Genomic DNA, 21,442 nt, shown 5'->3' on the forward strand with positions numbered 1-21,442 from the left:
AACTTGAATTCAGGGTTTCAGACTCCAAAACCAATGTTCTATCTAGCTGTCTCAAGAAATAGTACTGAGATTTTTCCATGGTTAGGTTCTAGGACTATACATGCTACCCAAGGAAGACTAAGTGAGAGCTGTCTCTGCAATATTGTCTGCCTCTGACATTAACATCCAGCCGTGACCAACTCTCTGTCCTGTAGGTCCAATTAATATACATGAAATAACCCCAGTCATTGAGAAAAATGGTTTTACTGAAATGCTCCCATTTGCTTCAGTGATGTATGACAAAACATTTGCATATCTGTGATTCCCAGGCAGCTAGCAGCTCAGGGAATAGAACTCCATCAGGCCTGGAGTCAGGAAAACCTGTGTTTTAGCCCAGCCTCAGAAGCTGTGTGACCCTGGGCAAGTGGAAGTCACTTAACCTGTTTACCTCAGTTTCCTTATCCGTAAAATGGAAATAATAATAGCATCTACCTCTCAGACTGCTTTAATGAACAAATGAGATCATATTTCTAAAAAAAAAACATAGCACCAGGGCGGCTAGGTGGCACAGTGAATAGAACACTGGCCCTGGAGTCAGGGGGACCTGAGTTCAAATGTGGCCTCAGACACTTATCACTTACTAGCTGTGTGACCTTGGGCAAGTCACTTAACCCCAATTGCCCCTCCAAAAAGCCACAAAAAAAAACCAAACCACATAGTACCATGACTGGGTATCAATGCTGGTTATTATTAATTGTCGCTATTTTCTGTTTCCATTTCCTTATCTGGAAAATGAGGGTAATGGTTGCACACTGGGCATAATGATCAAATGAGCTAATGTATGTAAAACATGTTACAGACCTTAAAGAACCATATAAACGTTTGCTATTGTCATCATCGTCATGGGGTACTTCTAATCTTGTTTCCATTAAGTAGAACAACTCTTAAGATCTCCTGCACAGTTTAGCACATAGCCTGGTGACCAGGATTTGTTGGTCTTTTTTAGATCTAATCCAGTAAATTTTCAACAGCTATTTTCTAAATTATACTTAAACCTCATTATAAAATGCCTCACAGTGCAGTTATAACATGAGTCTTTTAAAAAATATATTTTCCCCAATTTAAACATTTTTAACAATTGTTAAACAATTTTGAACATTTTTTTTTTAACTTTGAGTTCCATATTCTATCCCTCCCTTCCCTGCCCCCACTCTGAGAAGGTACATAGTACCACGGATGGTGTCCGTCTTCACTTCACCAGAGACATACATATATCATAGTTTCTTCCACTCCTTACTGATGCCGGCATTATGAATTATGAATGTCCTTGCATTGTGTCCTTTGGTTCAAAGTTTCATTTGCCCATTCTTATATATCTGCTGTCTGTGGCTTCCTAATGATTTCCATCTCTACTCCACAGTGACAGCCCATACAGTGAGCATGGTACTTTGGAAGAAGTCGATCAGGATGCTGGTACAGAGCCCCACACCAGTGAAGATGGTATGGTTCATCTGTTAAAATATTGGGGGGGGGTGTATATGCATGTGTGTGTGTTTAAAACAGATTCACGTTTTCAGAACTTACATCTGCAAGTTGTCATTGCAAATGACACGCAATGTTCCCCTTTCAGAGGGATTGCCTTTTTTCCAAGCCCCTCAAAACCCCCACACACACACTTACCTACTTTCCTTTATCTCGTGTTGCTTTTTTTCTTTCTCTGGATGGCTTGTTTTGGAGCTGGAGGCTTCTGGAAGGGTTTTCTCACTTTCCCCAGAAAAATGTGGAATTAAAGCAAAGTTAATGCTAGGTATCAGTGCCAATATCTTGACTAACCCGGTAGGCCATTTGTCGTGTACAAGATAACTGGCCTGCAGAGGCCATTGCATTTTAAATGAGCATTCTGACTATACTGGATGGAAAGGGAGAGAAACAGATAGAGAGACAAAGAGGTGTGCCCCAGTGCAGCTGTGCCAAAGCCTAATTAAATAAATTAACAGAAGTATTGCAGGTATCTTTTCCTGGCCTAAGCATTGTATTTCCCATCTTCCGCAGTATGATGACTTACAACAGTGGTTTTTGTTGGTAAAAACCGAATCACTGATTTTTTCTGTATCAGTCTCCCAGGGAAACAGATAACAGATCAGGTAGTGAAAAGACAAATGATATTGAAGCTTCAAAGGGAAATTTTGGTGTATTTGACATCTGGATGAAGTAACAGGTAATGGAAACATAGCATATGACACCAGCACCTAGACAGATGGTCAGCTTGAGGCCACTACCTCTCTTTTCTTATTCAGTCATTCAATCTCATCTGAGATCTCCAAAGAGATGTTAGCCAGTGTCCTCCTATGAATACTGTCTTTGCTTGGGATCGCCCCATCTTATGAAAGATATGGGGGAATAGCTTATTGATTGATCTAAAGAGACCCAGGTGGTTCTTAGAGGAAAATAGGATGACGAAAGGGAGGAATTTCTTAAACCTAGTAGCTGATTGGCCAAAAAAAGCCAATTTATTATTAATCCGCCTGGATGTTCTTTTATGACCTAGTTATTCTTTTATAAACTATATTTTTATAAAATAAACAGACCAATTTCTCTTGTTGAAGTTTTCACGGAGGAAGAGATTACTCTGGCCTAGAATCACATGACCTAAATTCAGAACCCGGTTATACAGCTTTGTGCCTCTTGTGTGACCTTGAACACATTGATGAAAGTCTGTGGGACTCAAAGAGAAACAATTCTGTTAGCACCCTCTAAATTCTGGTTCCCTAGGAGAGCACCCCACAATTGAAACGACCTAGCAACAAAAGTCCCAACACCTAACAGGAGTAGAAAGCTCAGGAAGTGTTGATTGAATTGAGTAGAATAAATCATAGCATTCTGCTCTCAGATCAGCCACGGTCCTCACACTTATCTAAAAGTCTCGAAGCAGATTTGGTCGTTTTCTCTGGTTCTTTAGATCAGGAGTTCTTAACCTGGAGTCCATAAACTTTTTTTAAAAATATTTGGATAACTGTATTCGTTTTCCTTTGTAATCCTATGTATTTTATTTTATGCATTTAAGAACATTATTCTGAGAAGGGATCTATAGGGATCACCAGACTGCCAAAGGGAAGGGGAGCACATACACACAAGAAAAAGGTTAGGAAGACCTGCTTTAGATGAAGAGTTACAATCACTGTGTTTTTAAAGGCAGTTATTGGGGCTACAGGCAGGTACAGGGATGAGGTTGTTAGAAAGTCACTCGTGTCGATGGTAAATAAAAAGTACAGTTGATTCTCATCATGTGCAATAGTTATGTTATATAAAAGTTGCCATGAATACTGAACTAGCAAATACTGCATAATTACTCCTAGGGGAAATACAGGGTTAGGTTCCTATAAGCCTCTGGCCACGACATTTACTTTAGCTCATTGAAGCAGGCCAATAGCACTATAACTGGTGAATGAACAAATCTCTAAAACACCTATTTTCTCTGTAATGGATATCATAGCCTTCTTGTGCTTAGGAACACTAGACAACCTCAGCACTGTGCACAGGGGCCATTTTAAACAGTGAAATCTTGCATGAAAAAGACAAAAATTTAAAAAGCTGGTACTAAATGAGCCACAAAACAATCACTAGTTTATAGTAGGAAACATAAAACAATAAAGCAGAATGTCCCCTCAATCAACTTCAGCCCAGGAACATGCGTGTCGGGTGACTCAAATTCTCCATCATTCCGTGCATGTCCACAAATGATCATGAGTATTGATTTTAGGTTACCAATAAATTTTACCCAGTAGGTAAATTCACAAATATTTCATCAGCTCATAATGAGGACTGACTATAAATAAGAGAGACAAGGCAAAAAAGTAAATAACTATCTTGTAAAATTTTTAGATCATTTTTCAAAGACAGGATTCTATATCCTGAGAATCTGGTCTGCTTTGAGACTTTTAAATAAGAATTAGACCTTGGTTGATCTGGTATTAGTCAGAGTTTATCCTATACAGTTCAACAAGCACTTCCTGATCTTTTGTCTTCAAATTCTATTTTCACAGCAATGATCAAGCATAAGATATTCCTCCATTCTCACCCTTGCTGTTTTCTTGATATTGGGGTTTTCTGGTCCCACTCTAAGATTTTATCTGTAAGGGGAATTTCTGGTATGGAAACTCCATCTGCCAATGGAGATGAGTCAAAAAGTGTTTCCTGTCTGTCCACTTGTCACGTATGGTTCCAAGAAGTTGTAGCATGCACATGGGAAGATCGTCTTGACAGTCACCCACTGCATCCCGGGTTATAACCAGTTATCTTGACTGTTGTCTTGCCACTGGACTTCATTGACTCAGGAAGAAAGTGAAACTGATGGCTTTGTGCAACTCTGCCTCGCTTAAATCCAACTCACGAGCAAGTCAAGACATCACCTGTGATGTCATTGGTCTTCTTCAAAAACAGAGGACAAACAATATCTATTTGTCTGCTACATGCCGGGCAGTGTCTATAAAAGTAAAAATCTTAAAGAGTTGTGTAGAACCCTGAGAAGTTAAGTGACTTGTCCAAGGTCACCTAGCTAGTACGAGTCAGAGGCAAGACCTGAATCCAGGGCTCCAGGGTTCTATCTGCTACAATACACTGACCATCTTTAACACTTGTTTTATAAAGAAGTTCATAGTGGTGGTGTTGAAAAAATACAATTTTAATACAATATGTTGTACATACCATATAATATAATAATAATTAATGTGGATTTCTTCTTAGAAAGCCAAGAAGGTAGACTAAGTACCTATGTTTCTTTGGAAATTGCCAGACTTTTGACACATGATCTAAAGACTGTATTCTAGAACTGAAAGACTCAATTAGTTTAAGTCTTTTTAAAATTATTTGATCTGTGAAGGATTTTAAAAACCCTAATCATTCTTCCCTAAGTCATGAACATGAAATATCATTTAGTTAATAGACTCTGAAATGAGACCTTTTTTTCTTGCTACATTTGAGATATGTAGCTATAATTAAAACAGACCTTAAGATGAGGCATAAGTCTATTTTTTTCTAGCATGTCTGCCATCCCAAGATCATTCCTTTACTTCTTCAGACATGGGTTGGAATTTATCGATGGATAATCAACTTAAGTTAAGCTTCCTAGCCTAAAAATGACTTCTGGAATTATTCGGTGTCTTCAGAGACTGTATCATAACCTAGTTTTTGTTTTTGTTTTTTGCTTTTTTAATTGCCAAGAGTTCTTCCAAGGAAAACACGAAAGCATTTCTCAGGAAATCTGAGACAGATGGGTTAAGTTATGGTGTGTATACTAATGTATTCTTCCAGCATATTTGGAAGTGAGCTTACACTCAGTTTTAACAAGTTTGGCTTTGATCATTGCTCAGAAACAACCCTGCAAAAAAACTAAATCTACCCCCACCCCATTTTCCCTCTTGGATTCCTATCTAAATATTTGTTTGCCTCTATAGAAGCAAAGAGAAACTGTAAGTTAGAGGAACCTAAGTATGAAACTGAATTTTACAATGAACCTGAAGAACTTTTCCTGGCCTTTTTTACCTTTAAGAATTTGCGGTTTGGGAGGTGGCTAGATGGCACAGTGGGTAGAGCACTGGGCCCCAGAGTCAGGAGGACCTGAGTTCAGATCCGGCCTCAGACACTTAACACAAAAAAACTAGCCATGTGACCTTGGGCAAGTCACTTAATCCTAATTACCCTCCAAAAAGGAAAAAAAAAGGAATTTGGTGTTTGGGGGTTAGGTACAATTATCAAGGATCAGAGTCCTCCTCAAAAAATGCCAGAGTTTGGCATGAATAAACTTACATTTCAAATCAAGGCTCTTCATTTGGGGAGACAAAACTGACAAAGTCATGCTTTAGTGTTAATAGAGATGGAAAAAACAGATTTTGCATTTGCTATTAAAGTCACAGTAATCAGTTTTAACCAATAAAAGTATGTGAAGAAACTGAATAGATTCAAGTTTCATGTGCTGTGGATGCTTTTTTATAAACTTAATTTGTAATCTAACAGATTATGAGCTGCTGTCTTGTGTTCTTGTGTAGTAATTTTTCTGTGTGATAAATATTATCAACACGTTGCAATGAAATCCTAACGACTCCATCATTGTCAGTTTTATATTATAGCAACCATGAAGGATATTATTGCATTTCAGTGAAAACCTTGATATATCTCACTGCAAAGTTCAGAGTATTGTTTTATTATGCTTTCATTATAACCTTAGAAACAGACTTCGGAAATGAAAAATCTTAGATTTAATCTTACTTTGCCCACATACCCAGCGACTTAAGAAATATTGCAGTTCTGGTTAATAATCAGTATTTTCTACTTCCTTGGTGATCTGTTTATTGATTGGCATGTTTTCTTGTCTGGATAGTAAATAACCAATTAGCAAACCATTTATTTCTAATTTCTTCCTATTCCCAAGCTCTGTCTTAACACATAATGTTCATTTCATTTGCAGACATTGACAGAGTGCCAATTAAAGTTTTGTAGTTTTCTCACTAGTTTTAGGCCAGACAGTTGCTGGTCCCAAATACTGGGTCAAGATCTAGAGACATTGAATCAATGTGGCAGGAAAAAAAAATAAAAAGGTGACTAAATACATCCACTGAATTAGGATGCATCTCTTCAGATCTCCACCCACAGAAACATATCCAGACCAATCACAACAGCACCCAACCATAAAGAAAAGTTCTTTTTGTCCAAAGAGCTACCAATTTATATAGGATCCTCCAAATGTAGCCCTTAATGTATTTAACCCTAATCCCCAAGACTAAGGAATACACATGTGTTTTGTGTGATTTCAGTCATGTCCAACTCTTCACGACCCCATTTGGGTTTTTCTTGACAAAGATACTGGAATGGTTTGGCATTTGCTTCTTCAGTTCATTTTACAAGTGCAGAACTGAGGCAGACAGGTTAAGTGGCTTGCCCAGGGTCACATAGCTAGTGTCTAAGATTAGTCTTCCTGACCCCAGGTCTGGCACTCTATCACTTGGGCTCTATGGGTTAGTTAGCACCTTTAGGGACCATGACCTGGGAAGAATAAATGATACCTAACACACCACCCAGATTAAACAAACAGACAAAAAGATTTGTGCCAGCATCTGACATAGAAACCTAAGTAATAATATTAGATCACTGTATTATACTTCATTTTTTCAAAATATTTTGAAAAGATTAGTCTTCATTCAATAATTCATTCAACAAACATTTTATCAAGTACCTGCCAATGTGCAGCATCACTGTGTTGGAATAAAATTAAGATGAGGTTCTTGCATTTATGGAGTTTACAGTTTGATAAATAATCACCTCGTTTCATGAAATTACCATTATCCCTACTATATAGACGGGAAGACTAAGGAATATGTTTTCGGTAGAATTAGAACCCAGCACTTCTAGGTTGCTAACTTTATAATGTCATTACTCCAATTCTTCCTCTGTGGGCCTAATTCTTTTCCCTCTTTAAGCATGGGTGGTGGTTATTTAAGCTTTCTCCCCTTGTCAATTGGCAAACATTAATTTTTCTGTAAGAAATTAGGGTAAGGGTTGAAAATATAAAAAGATATATAAAAAAGGAATATAAAGAAAGATGACCCAAGAATTTACAATCAAATGGAAGGAAAGTCAATGATTACTGCATTATGGTCATTGTGGATAGATGATTGTGATTCAAAGGAGAGTGGGGTGCGTGCAAAGGAAGCTACCAGCCAAGTTCTCAGAAAAATCTGGAGGATTTCATTTGGTAATTTAGGTGAGAGCAAGGGGGCTTTAAGGAAGAGATAGCATTAGAGGTGGAAATGGAAGAAGGTCATTCTATACATGGGAGACAGCATAAACAAAGGCCAAGAGACAGAAGGCAGGACAAGAATAAAGGAAAGAAAGAGGTTCAGTAAGGTTGGAAGACAGTATATGAAGTAGAGCTTAATAAAAGTTTGTTTTTAAAAAAGGTTTAGGGGCGGCCAGGTGGCTCAGTGAGTAAGAGCACCAGCCCCAGTGTCGGGATAACCTGGGGGATCTAATCCGGGCTCAGATACTTAGCACCACACCCAGAAATAACTGGCCATGTAACCTTGAGCAAGTTACTTAACCCCAACTGCTTAAAAAAAAAAAAAAAGGCTTAAGCCATATTGGAAAGCCTTTAATGGCAGGATTGATTTGTATTTTATCCAACAAGCAGTAAAGAGCCACCACTGTTTTAATTAGGGTAGTAATATGACCCTAATAGTTCTTCAAGTATGAAGAATGCATTTGAATGACTAGAAACAAGGACAGTATAGAGCAGGGTTGGGGAACCTGTGGCCTGGATTCTTCATGTGGCCCCGTAGGTCCTCAAGTGTAGCCCTTTGACTGACTCTACACTTCACAGGACAATTCACCTTAATAAAAGGATTTGTTCTGTAAAACTTGGACTCAGTCAAAAGGCCGTGCCCAAGGACCTAGAAGGCCACATGTGGCCTCAAGGCAGCAGGTTCCCCACTCCTGTGCTATTCTCTTGTGAGCTTCACTTCATCACCTGCTGTATTTTGGATGTTTTGAACTGGATGTCTTGTAGACATCTCAAACTCAACATGTCCAAAATGGCTCATCTGCCCTCTTCCTCCCCTCCTCTAACACCAGACCCACCCCTCTTCCAAACTTCCCTGTTTCTGCCAAGGCTACCACCATCCACTCACCTATGTTCTCAACCTTAACATGGCCTTCAGCTCCCCTCTCTTCAACTCTTTGTCACCCCACAGATCTGGGTGTCATCTCCAGTCACCCTGAACTATATCTGGCCACTGGCCCCAGATGGCCCTGGAGGGTGACCTTCCTTGCACAGCCCTCCCTCACTTAAATCCATTTCACTTGCAAGTCATAACACCACCTCCCTGCTGTCACGGTCCCCTTTGAGAACGATGGACAGACAACAGCAGCCCTACATATCTGTTCAGTTGTCAAGTCTCATTATTTCCACATATCTGAAATCTGCCCCTTTCTCTCTACCCACACAACATCCACCACAGCTCAAGTCCTTATCTCCTCTTGCCTGGATCATTGCCTCCTACTTGGTCCCCTGCCTCATCTCATGACATTTCCATAAAGATATTGCGGTGATATTCTTAAAACATGGTTTTGACCAGGTTGCACCCCTGCTGAGTAAGCCCCCATAGCTCCCTATTGCCTCTAGGATCAACTACTCCTCTCTTTGACAGTTGAGAGCCCTTCATGATCTGGTTCTAACCCATCTTTGCGGGCCTGTTACTCTTTCCTCCCCTGTCAGCGCTTCCTTCTTACCTCCCCAAGTTAGATAGATTACCCAGCTTCCTTCAAAGCTCAGGACCACAGAGGTCAAGGACCACTTCCTATTCATGAGTATTGCTGATCCCTTTACTTATTACTGTCTGCCTCCACCAAAATTATTTGGTATTTATTTTGTTTACACTTGGCATCACCTCCCCTTATAAAACATCAGCTCCTTAAGGGCAGGGGTTGTGTCATTTTTGACTGTGTGTCTAGCACCTTGCATAGTGCCCGACACAAAGCAGACACTTAATAATTGTCTTCCTTTCCCTTGTTCCTATCACAATATTTCCATGCCTTACTGATTCTTATCCATAACCTTTGATGAGTCCTCCCAAAAGGCTCTACCCATAATACTAGAGACCTTCCTTATTGTCCGTTGGGTACATGGGGCAGCTAGGAGGCACAGTGGATATGGTGCTGGCCCTGGAGTCAGGAGGACCCGAGTTCAAATCCAACCTAGATACTTAATAGCTATTTGTCCCTGGGCAAGTCACTTAACCCAGTTGCCTCCAAGAAAATTTTTTTGTTGGCTACAGTCTGTCATCCTGCTGTTCCTCATTTGTGCCTCATAACCAGGTCACCTTCTCTTCTGTTTGTACTTTCCCTAGATACTTCTTATGCTAGTCAGAAAGGCCTGGGTTCAAGGCCTCTCTCTGACCCTTACTATGAGCAAGTAACTTGATTGGATCCCCAGCTAACTCTCTAAGGCTTTGAGTTACATATAGGTTCCTGGTCTGCATTAGTTGATGGAGCTTCCTCACCAAGGAGTTCTCTACAATAATGAACCCCACCCAAAAAAGTCCTTTATGTCACTCCTTATCCACCAGTCATTGATGGTAATATGCTACAGTCGCGTTAATTCCACCATATGTCTCTCCATTGGTTTTTGAGGCCCCTGATTGATTAATCAGTAAATATTTTTAAGTACCTACTATGCATCAGGCACTGTGGTAAATCCTGGGGACCCAGAAAGAGGCAAAAGACAGTACCTGCCCTCAAGGAACTTACAGTCTGATGGGGGAGACAACTTGCAAACAAATGTATACTAAGCAAGGTGTATATGGGAAAAATAGCAATAACTAATAGGAGAAAGGCATTGGAATTAAGAGGGGTTGGGAAGGCTTCCTGGAGAAGGTAGGATTTTAGTTGAGACTTGAGCCAAGGACTCAGTAGTTGAAATAAATTGAGGAGGGAATAAATTACATTCCAAGCATAGGGAACGGCCAAAGTGAATTCCCAAAGCTTAAAGATAGAGTGTCTTATTCAGGAAATGGCCAGGAGACCAGTGTCATTGGATGAAAGATTATTGCATTTCATGATTCACGGCCATAATGCTTTGCCAGAAGAACACTCTGTGTGTGTGTGTGTGTGTGTGTGTGTGTGTGTGTGTGTGTGTGTGTGCATGTGCACACGTCTTCATTTATAGATCAGAGATTTAGAGCTGGAAGGGGACCTTTGAGAGTATCTAATCCAATCCCTTCATTTTACAAATGAGGAAACAGAGGTTAAGTGCATTGCACAGGGTCACGTAACTATTAAGTGTCCAGAGATAGGCCATTAAGTTTTGCTTTCAGCAAAAAGGTTGCATTATACACCCAAAAAAATCCTAACTAGGCTAGCAGATTTTCTTTTTCCTGACTCCTGATCAATAAGGTCTTTGTTCATATAAAGACGATACTGTATTCCAGATGTTTCTTCTGGATAACCTGGGCTTCCAAAGCCAAGTTTCTGAAAAGGTACTCAAAATGCTCCATTTATTTAAGGAGCAGAAAATGAAATATGTGGACATGTGGAGATACTCTCAAAAACTTTCCAATAGCTTCCTCAGCCCACTGTCCCTTACTCCTTATTTCTTTTTTTAACATGGCTTCCTTACAGAATGTGAACCCATTGAAGCAATAGCCAAGTTTGACTATGTTGGGAGGTCTGCTCGAGAGCTGTCCTTCAAGAAGGGGGCCTCACTGCTTCTATATCACCGGGCATCTGAGGACTGGTGGGAAGGACGGCACAATGGAATTGATGGTCTGGTACCTCATCAGTACATTGTGGTGCAGGATATGTAAGTATTGCCTGGTTTCACCAGTAACCCCTAAAGGCCCCATATCTGAACATATTCAGGAGAACTAGGCATCCCTTCTCAAAGTAGAATCAAGACCCACCCACCCACTTCCTCAAGGATCCCATGAAAAGAGTTCCAAGGAGAATGCTACAATTCACTGGCACTTTTTCCCCTTTGTCCCTGGGTTGGCAATAGCAGGACTAACCTCTTCTCTTTCCTGACAATAACTTATGAGCCACGCCCCCTTCTTCACCCCTCTCCATATCTCCACTGTTAGGTTTTCAAGTAGATTAAGGATTATTGGGAAATTGTTGAAGGGAGAATATCTCTCAGAGGTTGCATATTCCCAAAACTAAACCGTATATTATGAGGATCTCTTAAGAGATGAGATGATGTCAGTCATTCCAAAAGCAGAAGTGTTTGGTGCTACTACATAGAGTTCAGTAGAAGAAGCCAGTCTTACCTTGTGCCCAACTATTACTTCAAGGTCCATGTCTCAGAGGGACACAAGAGAAAGGCCTATAGTATTGCAAATACTTACAAGTCTGTTTTTTAATAATCAAATCAACAAACATTTGTTGAACGCCTACTATGTACCAATAATGGAAAAATCTGACATTTAGTCAAATCGAGTCAGCAACAATTAAACACTTACTATGTGCCAAGCATCATGCCAAGCAACAGGAATACAATATAAAAGAAAAAGACAGCCCCTGCCTTCAAGCAGCTTACATTCTAATGGGGAAAAGAACACGTAAACACCTCTGTTTACAAGTTACCTCTGTACATAGAACTGATAAACAACATTTAGCATCTAGTACTTAAAGGATTACTCTATATACATTATTTCATTTAATCCTCCCAATAACCCTAGAAAGTAGATACTATGTAGGCATTATTTTCCCCATTTTGCAGGTGAGGATATTGAGACTCAAGTGACTTACCCATAGTCACACAACCAGTATAAACACCAGAGGCAAGATTGAAGCCCAGTATCTCCTGACTTCAACACTCCTTCCAATGCCCATGCTATGTCTCTGATGACAAAGATACAACTTAGAAAACCCCCCAGCTCCCCTCAGACTCTAATGGAGTTAAGCCAGAAGCCCAAGAACTCTGGAAATAGCAGACCTCTGTCCCCCCTATCCCACCCACCATCAACAACCCAGACCTTTGGCCCAGCCATCATTCAAGGAAGAAATCACTGTCTATAGAGAAGGGGTCTGACTTCCTTCCCCCCACTACAAAGGCCTGACCAACTTCCAGCAATGGGCAGATAAGGCCAAGAGTTTGAGGCATGGTAGCACTCCCCAGACAGCCAGTCCTGCTTCCAACCCTGAAGCCACAATCCCAGAAAGCTATCCCTGGGAAGCTAAAACCTAGTCACTGCTTCTACAGGTCCTGCATCCCATGATTCCTCAGGAGCCACAGCTATTAACTAAAGACCCAGATAAAAAAGTTCTAATTCCTTGACACTGTCTGGGTTCGATATAAGAAACATAAAATTTTATTAGTGGAAATGACATCTAAGAAGATGCATCTACTTCGTTGCTGCACCTTAGAGACTGGCACCTGAAACCTTCTTCTATACATATGGTCTCTTTGATTTGGATGTGAAGTCCTTGAGAGCAGAGACTGTGTTTTCCCTAGAGCTTAGCACAACGCTTGGCACATTTAATAAATGCTTTTTCATTCCTACATATAGAAATAGATTGCATTTAGTATGAGTTACATCATGGTGGACCAAAAACTTAAAGTATTTAATTACAAATTAAAGCCTCAATCCTTTCCTCTCATCCTAAGACCTCTTCACACCTTTAAGGTAACAAGCTCCTATTTTCCTCTTTTTTATTTGCAGGGATGATACCTTTTCTGATACACTGAGCCAAAAAGCAGACAGTGAAGCCAGCAGTGGGCCTGTTACAGAAGATAAGTCTTCATCCAAGGACATGAACTCACCAACTGACCGTCATCCTGATGGATATTTAGCCAGGTAAGCTTGGCCTGGTAATCGAGCCCTTCTGTTATCACCTGCCAGCAGGGCACAGAATTGCAGGCTTTCGAGCCAGAAGGGACCTTAAAGGTCATCTAATAATCCGCATTGTTCAGGTAAGGAAACTGAGGCCCAGAGAGAGTGAAAAAAAGGGCCCAAAGTCATATAATTTAGAAAGGGGGAAGAGCTAGATCTCAAGTCTCCTTGACTACGTCCAGCATTCCTTCTGTTATACCACACCAAGGAGCCAGAAGGTCTTTGAACTCATGTTGCCCAGTGTCCTCAGCTTTCCTTCGTTCTATCCATTTGTTTTCTTAGACAAAGAAAAAGGGCTGAACCACCCCTTCCTTCAAGGCGTCCTGGCAGGACCAGTGATGGCCATTGCCCTATCCACCCACCACATTCACTTTCCAATTCCTCGGTTGACCTCGGGTCCCCTAGCCTGTCCAGTCACTGCAGCCCTCGAGCCCTGTTGCAGAACCGCAGCCTCAACAATGATAGCCCCGAGAGAAGGCGCAGGCCTGGCCATGGCAGCCTAACTAACATTAGCAGGCATGATTCTCTAAAGAAGATGGACAGTCCTCCCATTCGGAGATCGACGTCATCGGGCCAGTACACAGGCTTCAATGACCACAAACCTCTGGACCCAGAGACGATTGCTCAGGTAGGGCACGGTGGTTTACATTTGTTCTGTTTTATTTTCTGTTTGTAGAATTATACTAATAGGCACAGAAAAAAAAATTTGAAAGGCTTCTCTCTGAATGTAAAAAAGAGGATTCAATGTATTTTCTCTAAGTCCTAGTGAAAAGCCAGGGAAACAATCATTAAGTAGGATCCCGCCTGTGGTTCTACTATGAAGAATAGCTATGTGTTACCTTGAGTGACACTCCCTCTCCCCAATCCAAGGAGGAAACATGGCCAAAAATGACACAGGATAAGAGGAAGACCCAGATTGCACATCATAAAAATGAACAAAATGGGAAATTCAAACACATTTTCACTTGCTTATGGAATAAGTGACCGTAACAAGGGCAGAACAATTTATAACCTATATCTGATTGTTTACCATCTCAGGGATGGGGGGGGGGAGGGGGGACAGGGAGAAAGGGATGGAGGGATAGAATTTGGAACCGAAAACTTTTTTTTAATGTTAAAAATTTGTTCTAGAGCACCGGCCCCAGAGTTGGAAGACCTGGGATCGGTTCCGGCCTCAGATACTTAACACCCACACAAAATAACTGGCCCTGTAACCTTGAGCAAGTTACTTAACCCCAATTGCTTTAAAAAAAAAAATTGTTCTAACGTAATTGGGGGCAAATAAAATATATTTTTTTAATTAAAAAAGACTAGAATCAACCAAGTATAAACGCACCCCTAACTAACAAATATGCCAGACTTTCTCCCTTGCTATACTCAGCACCCTATTAGTATCTTTGGCCATCTCTTACCTTTTTTTTTTGGACTTTTCACTACAACATAGACAGGTAAACATGAATACCTCTTTCTAACTTAAAAAAATTGCTTACTCCTATATAATAATTTATATTATTAGTCTCCATTGATTGAGAAAATACATAATGATAAGAAGCTACATCGATTTTGGAATAGTTCTAAGTAAATTTGAATACTGTTCATCACAATGGCACATACATAGCTTGAAAGGTAATCCTGCTAATTTTTTTTCTACAAACTTTCTTTTTTCACAACATGACTAATATGGAAATAGGTTTTACATGATTGTATATAACATTTATTACGTTGTTTGCAATCTTAGGGAGAGGGGAGGAAAAAGAGGGAGAAATTTTGGAACTCAAATTTTTATTAAAAAAAGAATGTTAAAAGTTGCCTTTACATATAATTGGGAAAAATACTATTTAAAAAAGAAAAAATAAAAGTAATTATGTACATACATACATATGCTTTCGACATTGCTTATTAAGTCAAGATGAAGTACTAAATAAAGACAGATCAAGATGTCAGTGTTCAGTGGGCAGATGGTTTCACCAAGCCCCTGCAATAACTCTGTAATTCCCTGGGGGCCTGTTGCCTGCAGGTAAGAACCACTGACATAGACCATTAGGAAAAATATTTGTAAGCAGTCCAAAGAAATCAGATAAGCTGGGTGATGCTAAGTATAGTCTATGGGCTTATCATTACAGCCATCCAAAGGATCTGTCATTCATAACAAACATGAAAACTGAGTAAGGAGGACATGAAAGGGAAATGAAAGGAATTGAAAAATGGGGAAACAATAAAGTTAGATTATTTTCCATTTTAAAAAAAGCTCTCAAGGAATCTTACACCAGTGTGCTTGACTCCTAAGCTATTTTCTTGCTGCTTTAGTTTCTATGCTGGACCCAGAGAACCTTGGAAAGTGAATTAAATTGCAGAACAGTACAGAAAAGTTTAAATTAATTTTAAATAGCCCAGCCTTTTGAAAGCAGAATCAAAAAAGCTTTGGATTCTTTATTATATATTTACAGAGCCCTTCAAGGCATATCCTAAGCTTAAAACCAATAACAGTTGGATATTTAGCACTTTTGAAAAAACCCCTGAAATTGCTGTTTCTCATAAACACAAGAAACACGATTTGAGGCTGTAAGGAGGGAGGGAATGCAGAGGTGAGAGTGAAAGAGTAGTAAACTTTGTGTAACCCTTTTGTGTCTGGATTCAGATTTTCCTTGGTGCGTCTTCTCTTGAGCAGATGCATTTTACAAAAATAACAAATGTACATCTTTCGGGGAAAAGAGGGATAGCATATGAAAGCCATCTTCTGGAAAGTGATGTCACCATCCAGAGGTCCATGTAATGATTTCCAGCTCGTCCTTGCACGGAGCAATCCCTCTACACCAAGACTTACACTTAACTTTGCAGCAAAGATTAGTGTAGATGCAAAAATAAATACAGGGGGTTTTCCTGAAAACTGTTCGACTCAATCTCCTCAAAAAAGGTGGGCCTCTTCTAGAAGCAATAGTGGCCACACAGAATAACTATTGAATGTAACCACAATTTAGCCCGTGTCTTAATTGTATTCAGCTGTACTCAGTTCCCAAGTACAGTACTTTATTTCTAGAGATGTGGTCACTGTGTTTACACTCTGACTTCACCATAAATTAGAGTCAACACGCAAGGCTTCGACCTGCAGAAAGCCAACTTTAGACAAATGATGTCAGAGTTCTGATGTGTGTATTGGCAATGTGCCATCCGATTTTAGCCTCATGAATATTAGTCAAGATTCTGCTAGATGACTGTATGTTCCTGAACTCTGTCTAGACTAATGAAAATGTTGCCGTTCTTCATCTTTTTTCATTACCTAAAATTACTTTTCGGGTGGGGGGTCTGGTGCTATTAATCAGTATAGGGAGTTTCTGATGTGGAAAATTCCTCCATTGTTGCAACTTAGCAAGAATCATGGAGAGCTTCAGGGTTAAATGCCTTACTGTACTGGTCACACAGGGACTAGAGTAGGGCCATGCCGCCCCTCCTAAAGCCATGGGTTCATCAAAAGTAATATGTTGAGAAAAGCCTGTGCTTGGGATTTAAAGTGAAATACATTTACACGTGACCATAATGTATATGACTGTATGAATGACGTCTGGAGTAGCATTTGGGGTTTTGGAAATTGGGTTCTTCTCCCATTCATTCTCAAGGGCTCTATCTTCTCTTCTTCTTTCTCACTGGCTTCAGGATATCGAGGAGACAATGAACACTGCTTTGAACGAACTCCGAGAGCTGGAAAGGCAGAGCACAGCAAAGCATGCCCCCGATGTGGTGCTGGATACCTTGGAACAAATGAAAAACTCCCCCACACCTGCCTCGTCCACTGAATCCCTCAGCCCTCTCCATAATGTGATGCTTAGGAGTACCGAGCCGCAGATCCGACGGAGCGCGAGCTCCTCCAATGACACAATGAGTACCTTCAAGCCCATGGTGGCGCCCAGGATGGGGGTGCAGCTGAAGCCCCCCGCTCTCAGGCCCAAACCCATCGTTCTTCCAAAAACAAACCCCACGATAGGACCCACACCTCCTTCCCAGGGTCCAGCAGACAAATCGTGCACGATGTGAAAAATTAAAGCAGCAGGTGACCAGAAGGTAGAAAAAAAAATGGTTTAAAAAAAAAAAAGGAATGGATTTGTGGGGGGGAAAGTCAAGGCTTCTTGTCTTTATGAGTTTTGTGCTTATACCTGGAGATACTGGCTCTTCTGTCTTTTTGAATGTAATGTCTGAGACTTGCTACATTAACACAGGCATTTGTATTTTGCATTTTTTTTTCCTTTTTAAAAAAGCTGGACATTTCTACATGTTTTAAAGACAATAGAAACACACTAGATTTACTTGAAAATTCAATGCTGCACCACTTGTAAAAAGACATTGGAGCACAGCTTTCCCTATGGTACAGTATGTCCCAGATTTAGCATAGCTGATGTTAAGAGATTTCCTGAGCTAAGGCAATGGAAAATCAAGTACCAGAGTTCGTGGGGATTTTAGCCCACACTAGCCGACTGCAGCTGGGATGATAGCTAAAATCTGATGACCATAGTGCTTAGAGACTATTACTCAGTGATCGTGTCTGATCTCAAACACAGAAGACATACACTACACTGTCAGGCTTGTTGCTGATATGGATAGTCGCCCTGCATCAGCCCAGGCTTGGATTGGGACTAATAGCTAAATTATTTCCCTCTCCCTTAAGAATGGCTTATCCAAAGTCTGGGAAGCATGTTGCAATGGAAATCGCATTAAATCAGCATTTGGAGGGCCTGTTCTGAAATACAGCTCTGCTACTTATTACCTACATGACCCTGGGCAAGTGACATCATAACCCTGGGACTCAGTTTCCTCATCTACAAAATAGAATTGAAGCAGTTGATTTCCAAGGCCCTGTCCAGCTCTAAATCTAGAATGCTATAAGCCTAAGACTTATTATCTATGGGAAACCCACAGTTATTACTTGAGCTTAACCAGGGGAAGGAGAAAGAAAGCTAGTTTCTAAAGTTATCAATATTATTCCTTTCATAAATATGAATAGAATCCTAGGGCCTAAGGTCATTTAATTTATTCCCCTCCCTTCAGGTAACACTACCATATACAGAAGAGAACCCTGTTATCAAAGACCTCCAGATATTTTTACTGACGCCTTTTCTCCATCATCTATTTTTAAGTAATTGTCATTAAACTCTTCCTTATATATAACCCAAATCTTTGTGCTGACCTTAATAGAATGGAGAACAAGCTCTTTGAACCCTCATCCCTTTTGGACTTTTCTTCTTACATATAAGAAATCCTAGTTTCACTACAGTTTCCCCAAAGATCTGATTTCCTAAAGTTTTAAATCGTTTTTTTTTTTTTTGTGGCAATCAGGGTTAAGTGACTTGCCTTAGGTCACACAGCTAAGTAAGTATCTGAGATGGGATTTGAACTCAGGCCCTCTTGACTCCAATGCTGCTGCTCTATCCAAAACACCACCTAGCTGCCGTCACCTTTAATCATTTTTTTTTTAATGTTTTTTCTAAACTCTCTCCAAGTTCTTCATTTTATTCATTGCCACATCTCAGACTTGACCTTAGTGCTCAAGTAAAGGTCTGACCCATTCTTAGGCAAGAGTTGTCATCATGTGGTTCTTTGATGGTCTGCCCAAAGGCTCATGGGAAATGGAGGCAGAAGAGATCTGAAAGACCATGGCATCCAAACCCCCACATTTCGCAAATGGAGAAATGGAGCCTCAGAATACATTAGTCTTCACATCCTATCTAACATCACAAAGACAACAGAAGGAAAACAACAGAAAGTAAGCCATAGAAAAGGGGGGGAGAAAGGATTCAAACCCAGGTCTTCTGACTTCAAATCCAGTGTTTTTTCCAAAATGCCTCATGCCTAAGCTCTATCTTTGTGTTCAGCTGGGCTCCATTCTGATTTTACAGATGCAGAAACTGGGGCTTGCAAAGATTGTAACCCTCTGCACAATCGTTTTCACTCCTCCACAAATTTTAAAGGTCCTTCAGAGACTATCGTTACCACGAGAAATATGACTGTTTTGAATAATCTTTAGCCTATTTCAAGAGTATCCTGCTAGACCTCTCCCGAGGTCCCTTTCCAGCTGTCTCTGCATCCACGTGCAAGCTTATTTTTTCACTACAATGCATCCTCACTCATTGGTCTATTACCCCCACTAGGACCATGGGCATCTTTTTCCCTCCTTGTCTAGAGGTTTATTTTATCTTGTCTTTGCACAATCCTTTGTTTTTTGTTTTTACCTTTCCCAGATTTATTGCCCTGAAGTGGCCTTAAAGGACAGTTCTTTCCTTTCCATCCCACCCCCACCCCAGATTGTTTCTTCAGTTTACAAAGGCCACTTTGAATCTGGATTATATTTTTTCAAGGTACTAAACTTAACTTCATTCTCCTCATCTATAAATTAAAGGGGTCGATCTTCAATACCCATTTCAACTTGACTTATGATTCTAGTCCTAGTTCTTCCCATCCTGCCACCCCCAACTCGGTGTCATCAGCGATCTTAATTAACTCAACAGTTTTAGGTTCTTTGTGCCACTATGATTGACAGATAAAAAAATATTTTTTAAAATTCAGTAAGTGAAAGGCCCAGAAGCAATCTCCATAGGTTCACCTTTCTCTCCCTAGACTAATACCAATCCATTAATAATTGCTCTGGAATTATTATCATTAGATTTTACTAGCCTCACTCCATGAAGAGAAGGATCCTATTCCAAATACTTTTAGTGCCTAGCACAGGGTTCTGTATGCAGTAGGTGCTTAATAAATGTTTCTTTAAACATCCAACTAGTTGCGTGCCTACCCACCTTTTGCTTCTAAAATAAAGGGTGTGATTTTTCACCTCTCATCATTCAAGAAAGACTTGGAGCCTTTACTAAAATCAGGATTGATTGCATTGATCTCTGTCCTTTGATTTGCCAGACTAATTATTCTGCCACAGAGATTAAATGGGTGATATTAAATTACAACACCTGCACCTAGTGACTAGCCTGTACCACCTTCTCACTAATTGAATTTGTGATGGATTTTTTTCCTCCTAGTATTTTTTCCAGGTATAGACATGAAGCCCTGGTGTTAACCTGGTCCAGTCACTTTACAGATCAATCATTTTATAGGTCATTTTACAGATGATTCAACTGATGTTCAAAGAGATGGTGACCCTCCATATTATCTCCCTCACTCCTCCACAAATGTTAATGGAGGTTAACCAGAGATTTTAGATATCCAGAGATGTCACCCTATCTGACAGCATTTAGCCTATTTGAGCAGAAGATGTCTAAAGTCCATTGCAGTTCTGGATCTGTGCCTGTGATTCTACAGTATGGTTTCCCATAATACAATAAATTTGGTTTCCAGTCTCCCTAACTCTGAGTTCCCATTTCCTGTTTCTAGTTCATCATGACAGTCAAGATGGGAGGTACTTTGGTAAAATTAATAGCTTAAATGTTTTAGGAACAAGGGAAAGATGACTGAATATGTTCTCCCTTCATGCCATAAGACAGGGAGATATTGACAAAGGATATCTACAAAGCAGAGTTCTCTTTTTTTTCTTCTCTGTATTTTTTTTTTGTAAATGGCATAATCTCCGTCCCCATCATTATCTTTATGGGCCCTCCTTCAGCAAACCTTCACTATTTCTTTAAACTGCTCCCCAGTAATCTACCCAAGGTTCTACCTTGCATAGTGTTTGCCTTTTTGATTTAAAAAGAATTCTCTTTTCTCCCACAAAGTGAGACTACGGGGGTTCTTGTCAAGGACAGCCAAGAGCTCACTACCATGGGGGTTCTCAGGGTCTCAGAGACCAGTGGTTTCTTAGGCATCTTTCCCTCATTGTTCCCCCTTACATCTGCTCACCTCCCTCTTCCCAAAGATATTACTATCATGCTAGTACAAGGGAGCAGAAACACAGAAAGAAAGGATGAATATGAAGCTAACGTTGCCTTACTCAAGAATCTTCCGGTTCCAGATATGAAATCAGGTGGCTGCCATATAAAGTGGCCAAAACAGACTCATCCTTAATGCTCCTTTGACAAGCATATCCTAAGCTTGGTGATTATGCAGGGACCCCAAGATGCTGTGGCTGAGAGTTTCTTTGTAGGGTCTGAAGTCGT

The 21,442-nt window shown here is 40.3% G+C and overlaps 1 protein-coding gene across 2 annotated transcripts in view; it reads left to right on the plus strand.

The window, feature by feature from the left end:
* Positions 1-20,221, plus strand: part of SRGAP1 (SLIT-ROBO Rho GTPase activating protein 1) — a 354,115-nt gene extending 333,894 nt beyond the window's left edge. For both annotated transcript variants that reach the window (XM_069080728.1, XM_069080734.1), the window contains exons 18-22: positions 1,400-1,479; positions 11,146-11,326; positions 13,185-13,319; positions 13,638-13,983; positions 17,007-20,221. In XM_069080728.1, the coding sequence (XP_068936829.1) occupies positions 1,400-1,479; positions 11,146-11,326; positions 13,185-13,319; positions 13,638-13,983; positions 17,007-17,384 (1,120 nt within the window). In that variant the 3' untranslated portion in view covers positions 17,385-20,221. The remainder of the gene's footprint in view (positions 1-1,399; positions 1,480-11,145; positions 11,327-13,184; positions 13,320-13,637; positions 13,984-17,006) is intronic.
* Positions 20,222-21,442: the final 1,221 nt, after the last annotated feature.

Source organism: Petaurus breviceps, unplaced genomic scaffold, assembly GCF_028583685.1.
Source record: "Petaurus breviceps papuanus isolate PSGF00001 unplaced genomic scaffold, PetGlider_PUasm1.0 154, whole genome shotgun sequence".
Lineage (NCBI taxonomy): Eukaryota > Metazoa > Chordata > Mammalia > Diprotodontia > Petauridae > Petaurus > Petaurus breviceps.